Here is an 8,120-nt window from a genome sequence, read left to right on the forward strand (position 1 = left end):
CAGCACCCAGAGCCAGAGCCAGAAGGGAAAAAAGTGGGAGGAATGCAGGCCAGAGAGGGCAGGGAGGAGCAGAAGGGGAAGGGAAAACAATCAAGCATCACCTATGCCAAGGGAATGGGAGAATTGGGGGCCAAAGGCCTGTACCACCCTCCTCTCCCATGCCCCAAAGCAAGGGTGAAATGAAGAGGTCTTCCCACACCTTGCAGTGCTCTTTGGACCCAGTCCCTGGGCACAGTAACTCCACTCAGCTGCAGGCAGCCCAGTAAAGTCCAGTGTCTCTGATGCCTCATGGCTCTCTCCGCCACTTGTCCCAGGTGTGCTGCTGGCTACTGCATGCTGGCAGGGCAGGAAGGGAGCTACATACGTGTGGCCATCTGGACTGTTGGAGAGCTCGTCCCTCACCTGCATGGCAGCCACAAGCACGTGTGCATGCAGCAGGCAGGGCCGGGGATGGGTCTCAGTGCAGGATTATCTCAGCCGGCTCTGAAAGATTCTGCCCTCCATCATCTCAACAAGTGGGCACTGCTCATGCCACAGTCTTCTCATGCTTTGCCTCCTCCCCTACTCCCCAGACTGGAAGGGATGGGACCAGGGAAGTCCCTCTTCCAATTCAGGCCACTGCACCTCACACAGAAGACCATATCTGTCTCTAGTCTAGCCAAGCCTTTGCTGCAAGGTAATGATCCATTAATAGCAAGGCCACACACAGTGGACTGGAAGGACTGGAGTCTAGTCCCCTGCTTTCCCAGGCAGCCCCAATCCCTAGCTCAGACCCATTTTGAACCGCACACACAACCACAAGGCACAAGGCCAGATCCACGGAGGACAGTCTGGAGTAGACCACAGGCACAAGGAGGGCAAAAGAGGCCACTGCCAATACAACAACAAGGGAAGGGGTTAGTGGGTACACACGGGATCCTGGCATGGGGGACATGACCAGATGGACAGCACAGCACATGAGACAGAGCTTCCTGCATCACTGGCTTTGAAACACCAGTTTGAGAGACACACACACTACGCACCTACCAGCTGGAAATGCCAAGGCTACAGTCTACTCTGCCTCTGCTTCATTACCCTTCACGCCAAAACACCATGGGCCAGCTCTCTCACGGCTGGGCTGGAGTCACTTGCACCCAGGCAAAGGAGAAGTAGCCAAATCAGGACGTTCCTCCTCACCAGCATAAACAGCAGTGCCAGGCAGCTTGACAGAATGGATCCAGAGCTCAGGCAGCACCGCCCCGTGTTAACTTTGGGCCGACACAGGGTGCTCTGCAGAGTAAGAGCCCTGCCAAGGCACGAAGCATTTGTCCTAACCATTAGGCAACTGCACGGTCTGTCCCCCACAACAGATCTTGCTCTGCCCTTACACGCTGATGAGAAATGGAGGCTCTGGACATTGGGTGCCTGGCTCAAGGCCACTCAGGGACCCAGTGCCTGAGCCAGCTTCTCACACGCCTGCTACGTGTACAGGCCCCCCACGGCAAGAATCCCACCAGTTATTTAAAGCTCCGCTATGGTGTTGAGTGAGCAGACAGCACACCACAAAGCGTCTACTCCTGACATACCCCAGACGCTGTGGTTTGCCATTGGTCACAGATCAGATCCTAGCCCAGCCATCCTTCAAAGGGAGCTGCTTTTTTCCCCAAGAACGGAGCTGTGAGACCAAATCAACAGCACACGCCGAGGGCAGGCCACAGAAACCCTATGCTGTGCTTCAAGCGTGCCGGGCTAGCAGTCTGGGATGGACTCTTCGGAGACCGCACGTGTGTCTTTAAATAGCTAGGGTGGGGGCTGCATGAAGCTGGGACGACGTGGAGACTCAACAAAAGTCTGCGGTGCAGGGACCATGGTTGAGACGAAGTTGAGGTCTGCTGCAGAGGGGTTTGATACACAGGCAGCAGAAAGAAGGGTGCAAGCCTGCCAGAGATGCTAATACAAGATTGCGCTCTATGGGCTGTGTTTTCATCCAAAATCTCCAATCCACTGTCTATGGCTTAAGGCAAAATGGTGCCAGGAACACTCTGGTTTAGCACCGTGACAGTGCAAAACAAGCATCTACAAGAGGAATATCTCACTGGGCATAATGGCTCTGGGAGGAAAATGGTTAGTGTCAGGAAGTCTGTAATCTATTCCCAGCAGCAGGTCAGAGGCAGGGGTAAATGGGAAGAAGCACGTCTCCAACATGCCCAGACTCCAGTGCTTTCAGCCATCCCTCCCCTGAGCACCAGGGCAGAGGGCTCCCACCACACCTGCCTCCTCCATGGGACATACTTACCCAGGATCTTGCTGATACTGGAGTTGTGCATATCTGGGAAGGCCTGCAGGATCTTCCGCCGCTCGTCCTTGGCCCAGACCATGAAGGCGTTCATGGGCCGCTTGATGTGGTTGTTGTTCCTGGACTCAGGGAAGTGCCGTGAGCCTGAGGGAGCACAGCAAGGAAGAGTCAGTTAGGAGGCCTGGAAAGCAAGGACACAATACAACCTGCAAGGGAATGAAGCAGCCAGGCACTTCTCCCAGCTTGGAAAGTGTTTTAAAGAGGGCAAAGGCACTGTTCACAGGCCCCCATGGAGAAGGAGGCTCAAATCCCACCTCACTTGCAAGACAAGACCAAATGTCTGTTCACAGTTTGGAAGTTCATTCTTAGCAGCCCAACCACAGAGACCCAGGGTCCCATCAGCCTGTTTCCCCGACTGGACCTGTGGCTTCTCAGGCCCTCTAGGAAAATAAATCTCAGCCCCTTGGAGCCTGTTTTTTCTGTAGTGTTAGCATTGGCAGCTCTCACACACTTCTCTGGATCCACGGGGGGCTCAGCACATCTCAATATTGAGCTCCCGAGGTCTCCGGGTGAACAAGGCAGCACCTGAGCTAAGCAGGAGGGGACACTTCCAAAGAGCTTGGATGAAACAAAGTGCATAGGTCTCGGTTCAGCTCCAAAGCAGTATTTTCCTTCTTCACCTTCAAGGAAGGTGTACAACTGGAGCTCAGAGCAAGGGCAGCTGCCCCTCAGAGCAAGGAGCATCCGCAGGGCTTGTGGAGGGTCCTTTGACCGGCAGCTGTCTCAGCAGCTCCCACAACACGGCCCACAATACAGAAAGCACCATTTTGGTGCAAACTACAAATGCTCCATCAGCAATGGAGAACCCCAGAGTAGGGCTGCAGAAAACAGGTGATCGGCTGGCCACAAAGGAGATTGCCACACCCTTCAAACAAGCACCAGCCTTGGTTGTTTTCCACTGAGAGCTGTTTTTAGAGCACAGGCTGATGGAGCAAGGTGGAGAAAGGAAAGACCAGAAGAGGGGGGAAAGTCTGGAAGAGGAGGAAAGGTATAGAAGAGCAGAAAAAAAAGAGGAAAGGAGAAGCCACCCACAGCCTCGGCCCAAAGAAGCCCTGTGGCAATTGGCATTCACAGCTCATGGCACATCTCAGGCTCAGGGGAAGGCGTCCTTACCATCCATGTCACAGGTTATCATGGCCTCGTCCAGCCTGTGTGCACAGGTCTCTTCCACCCGCTCTTTAGCTGGGGAGGAGTCCACTCCGATGTGGTCCTACAGGCACATGGAGAGCAGAGGTTACTGCCAGCTGCCTATGTAAGGAAGTGGGCTGGCAGTGGAGTTACTGGCAAGGGACCTTTTCCCTAGGGGAGGGTCCAACATTGCCCACCCGCAGGCAGGCCATCTGGCTTGCAGTGTCATGGCAGAACAGCTCTGGGATCCAATGCCTGGGGTCTCCATTCTCTTGGGCTCCTCTTGTATCTGAGCACAGCCTCCCCCAAGAATCCTGCTCTGTGTGCAGAGCTGGCTTCTCCCAGACATGTCTGCCTACATCCATGCTGCGCCCAGGGAGCATCACCGGGGAGCCAGCCATGCCCTCCTGCTCCCCGCTAGTGTGTGCCAAGACCCAGAGAGTGGGCGGCGGGGGACAACTGAGGGTACAGTCCAGTGTGGCACATCTCGAGCATGCTCAGCACATGCTCAGCCTTTCTACACTGGCCCATTTCTGGGCTTTGGAGCTCAGCAGTGTCAACAGGGCCCAAGACCTTCCCATCCAGTCTGGGGTCAGAGTCTAGGAGCTCCACAGCTGGGGTGTCACTCACCTTCACTCTGTAGGGGTTGCTCAGAGAGCTCTCCAAGGCCCCGCTGTGGCCATGCAGGAGCTGCCGGGCATCCTGGATGGCTTTGGTGATAGCGTCCCCCTCTCCCAGGAACCCTGAGAATAAACCCCCAGGACAGCACAGGTCAGAGCCAGCACCATCTCCTTGCAAAGGTCTCACAGCCCCTGGGACAGGCCTCTGGAAAGGACCCGATCCCCAGGCACTGAAGCCATCATCTATTTAAGGAACATCTCAGGCCACCATGAGTTCCAACTTGTTTTATTTCCAATTAGCAGCAAGCAAGGAAGTGAGAGGGTGTAACAGAAAGTTTGGTCTCTATTCTATCCATCTCCCCGCGCCCCCCCAAACCCTGACCAGTCTTTCCCTCTCTCTCCCCCAGCAATGATCCCCTCTGGACTTGGCTACTGAGGGACTTTGTTGTCTCCTAATACTGCTGTGGGCATGAAGCTTCCTCCTTAAGAATGGATCCTTTACTCTTGCTGTCTTAGAGTCATAGAGAAGTAGGGTTGGAAGGGATGTCCAGAGGTCATCTAGTCCAATCCCCTGCCTGGGGCAGGATCATCCCTGTCCCCAGAGCCTTCCACAGTACAGACACAGCAAGTCCCTGAGCTATGGGTCTGGTACCTAAGGTCTAGGCAAAAATCCTTGCTCTCTCCCCTCCTGCCATGGATACAATCCCTAGTATCATTGCAGAGTGCACCTTGGTGCTCTTACCCAGGGGCAGGTTGGAAGGGCTGGACTGCAGGTCCCGCGTGGCCCCGTGATTTGGCGTGAGGGACTGGCAGCTGCCCATCTTCAGGCTGGGAGAGCTGGAGGCACTGGGGAGCTCAGGGCCTTTGGGCTTGGCCGTTAGGTTCAGGGGCTGTGAAGACTCCTGGTTGCGGGGAGAGAGAAGGCAGAAGTGGTGTGTGTCCCAGCATGACCCCCAAGCCCTGTGAGGACAGCAGATTTGGGGCAATACCTGCATCTGGAGGTGGCTGGAGCCAGCGGGTCTCTTGAGCGACGGCGGAGGAGGGCTGTGTAGGAGCTGCACTGGGTACTCCACTGCAGAAAGAGAAGCTGGGGGAGAAGACACAACAGCAGCCATGAGCCAGCTGGTCTTGCCTGTGCCTGGAATTGGCCCCTGACCTCCACTGCTAGCACAGGTCCCTGTGTTTGGGACTCCCAACAGATGGGCAAAGCTGTTGTTCATGCCAGTGGGGATAACAGCTGCTTGAAACCTAAATGTTCCCCAGGCCTGCTAGCATGGCACTGATGATTAAGGAGTGCTGCTATTATTGCTATTATGGCAGTGCCTTTGGGCCCCGATGGTGCTCAGGGCTGTAGGGTGCAAGGTACTACTACCGCAACCCCCCCAAAGAACCTGGGCAGACAAAGGAGGGACTGCTCTCTCCTTTCTACAGATGTGGAGCTAGGGTACAGGCTTCTGGGCCTCACTGACAAACCCAAACTGCCTCTATAGAAGAGAAACTGCTACAGAGAGCAGAGGGTCTTCAAAGAGTTAATCAAGAGATGGGAGAGGCAGGGGCCCAGCGAGGTCCAGCAAAGATACCATCGACCAGCCAGAGGGAGGGATCCGGGTCCCCAGTGTGAGTCCCAGTGGCAAACGGGAGGAGGGCCAGGACCCCAAGTTGGGGGCAAGGGCACATCAATGCCTGATAGAAACCACCCAACACCCAGAAGCCTCCTGGCTCTCCCCTGCCCAGCCCCAACTTAGCTTCTTAGACAACTCGCCCCAGGTCTTGCTGAGCTTCCAAAACCCAAGGTCACAATCCCAGCAAAGGCACACAAGGGTCGATGCCCTGATCTAGGCTGTTTCTGAGGACAGTCACTTTTCCCCAGTGCCGCCTTTCTCACCTGTCCCTTCCCCCCCACTGTTCCCTGTAATCCTGCCACCCTCCGCCATCCCTTCCTTACCTGGTTTGCAAGGGATGGGCTGGATGGGAAGTGCTAGCTGGGAATCTGGAGCCACAGGGAGTGACTGATGGCTGGGGGGAAAGGCTGGGATCATGACATAGGGCATGTTGACCTGCTGGAGAAGAGAGACGTCCATGACAGAGCAGGTGGGAGCCCTGCCCAGGATCCTGGGATGGAGAATCAAGGGGGCTCTAAGCAGGGACTAAGAGCATGCCAGGGCTGGCAGAGAGGAAGCTGTCTCTTACCTGGATCTGCTGCTGCAGCAGGTTAATCTTGTGCTGCTGCTGAATAAGCTGTTGCTGCTGCTTGGCAATCTGTCAGAGAGGGAGACAATGGAACCAAGTGACATTAATAGCAAGGTGGGAACGGTCCCGCTCAGTGAGCCTCCTCAAGAGCTCTCCCCGCCGGCAGGATGGCTCCGAGGGGCAGCCCCCCAGCACTGGCAAAACAAAAGCACAGACAGTTGGTCTACAGGGCCTCCGAGGACCAAAGGACTCTCCTGAGGGCAGGGTCATGGCAGCAAGCTGCCAGTCAGGCCATATGCCAGCCCCTCTGGGCCTGGCTGAGATGCGACTCTGCTGCGATTACCAGGCAAGGGTCTCAGGGCTTGGTCCACACACAGGGTTGGGCCTATTTAGCAAAAAGGCAATTAGCTTATACCCATGCCAGAGGCTTAGGGTGAACGGTCTGAAGCTTAACCAAGAGGAAATAAAAAAGCAGCTACACACAGGTGTTTGAACTGGTTTAACTAAGCCAGGGGTGTCTGCGTGCGTCATTCATCAACTCCGTCCTGAACCCAAGCTGTGGTGCCTCTAGTTCAGGTGCAGAGGAATTTGATTCAGTTCTTAGTGACAGCCAAGGTGATGGTCACCATCCTTTGAAGGTGATGCCATGAAAGAGCAATGCTATCCCCTGCCAGCCTTGCACCATGACTGATAGACAGGTGGGGAGAAAGATTACCTTGTAACCCCCAAAAGCCCTCAACCCCCAAACCCCACTCAGCATGGAGAACAGACTTAGAAACACCAAGATACACAGAGAGAGAGTGACTTCTCCATGGTCACACAAGGAACCAAGCCCAGATCTCCTATGTAACCTCCCAAGTCAACTGTAATGCCAGCCTTTACTTCTCTTTACAGCCTACTAGAGTCTGAGAGATGGAAGTCTACTTAAAAATGATTAAAGATGAGGAAAAGCCTGCTCTGAGTCTCAGCTTAATTCAATTAAAATATCTACTTTAATACAGGCTCTCACTGCCATCTCCTTGGGAGCTCAGCACAGACAGAAATGTGATTCGTCCCCCACTCGTTACTTGGAGATGTTATTTGGGGATATGGAGGCCAGCGGCCGCCAAGATAAACTCAGACTTTTTGGTACTCCAGTTCTTAGATGAGCCCGGACATCTTCTGGTGTTGGCATGGAGGACACAAGAAAGGGCAGTATTCGGGGGGAAGGTCAATCTTGAGCTGTCTGCTCAAGAAGAGGTGAAAGCCTGGTCCCATTAGAGCCAAAACCAAAAGGCCTATTGACTTCAGCAAGGTCCAGCTCTTCCCCCAGCCCTTGCTGTGTTTCTGCCCCTACCTCAGTAGCCAGGTGACAAAGGCCCATCTTGCCCCATGGCAGTTTAGCTGCTCCGTGCCACTGTGAGGTGAGGCTTGGGCAGATCCCAAACTGTGGGAAACCCAACAAAGGTTGGCTGGACTACCTGCCCTGGTCCTCATGGTCTAGGGGCCAAGTGGCATAGGGAAGAAGGAAGCCCCAGGGCCCAGCCCGTGGCCTACCTGTTCCTGCTGCTGCCGGGCCAGCTCCATCTGCTGCTGCTGCTTCTCAAAGAGCATGGCTGCCATGTTCTTCTGCTCTGAATGGGCTGTCAGGAGCTGGTCCCTCAGTGTGGAGAGCTGGTTGATCATGACAAGTAACTGCAGCTCCTTCTCCGCTAGGCTCTCCTGTGTACCTGGATCAAGCAAGCAGCAGAGTCAGCCACTGTGGTTGGGTGCCTGATACCTGTTTTTTCTCCATAGATGATACCCTCAGGACTCCAGTGAGAAGCTAAGCAGGGATGTGGATGCAAAAACCATTTGTAGGGGAATGG

The 8,120-nt window shown here is 54.9% G+C and overlaps 1 protein-coding gene across 6 annotated transcripts in view; it reads right to left on the reverse strand.

Annotated features, from left to right (window-relative positions):
* SOX13 (SRY-box 13) overlaps positions 1 to 8,120 on the reverse strand; it is a 72,375-nt gene that overhangs the window by 5,194 nt on the left and 59,061 nt on the right. For 5 of the 6 annotated variants that reach the window (XM_025193983.1, XM_025193982.1, XM_014526733.2 and 2 more), the window contains 8 exons: positions 7,810 to 7,982; positions 6,274 to 6,342; positions 6,029 to 6,143; positions 5,073 to 5,170; positions 4,826 to 4,985; positions 4,094 to 4,206; positions 3,449 to 3,545; positions 2,276 to 2,419 (listed from right to left, as the gene is read on the reverse strand). In XM_025193983.1, coding sequence (XP_025049768.1) covers positions 2,276 to 2,419; positions 3,449 to 3,545; positions 4,094 to 4,206; positions 4,826 to 4,985; positions 5,073 to 5,170; positions 6,029 to 6,143; positions 6,274 to 6,342; positions 7,810 to 7,982 — 969 coding nt within the window. The remainder of the gene's footprint in view (positions 1 to 2,275; positions 2,420 to 3,448; positions 3,546 to 4,093; positions 4,207 to 4,825; positions 4,986 to 5,072; positions 5,171 to 6,028; positions 6,144 to 6,273; positions 6,343 to 7,809; positions 7,983 to 8,120) is intronic. The other variant, XM_025193980.1, reaches the window with a different exon arrangement.

The sequence above is a fragment of the Alligator sinensis genome, unplaced genomic scaffold (genome assembly GCF_000455745.1).
Source record: "Alligator sinensis unplaced genomic scaffold, ASM45574v1 scaffold872_1, whole genome shotgun sequence".
Lineage (NCBI taxonomy): Eukaryota > Metazoa > Chordata > Crocodylia > Alligatoridae > Alligator > Alligator sinensis.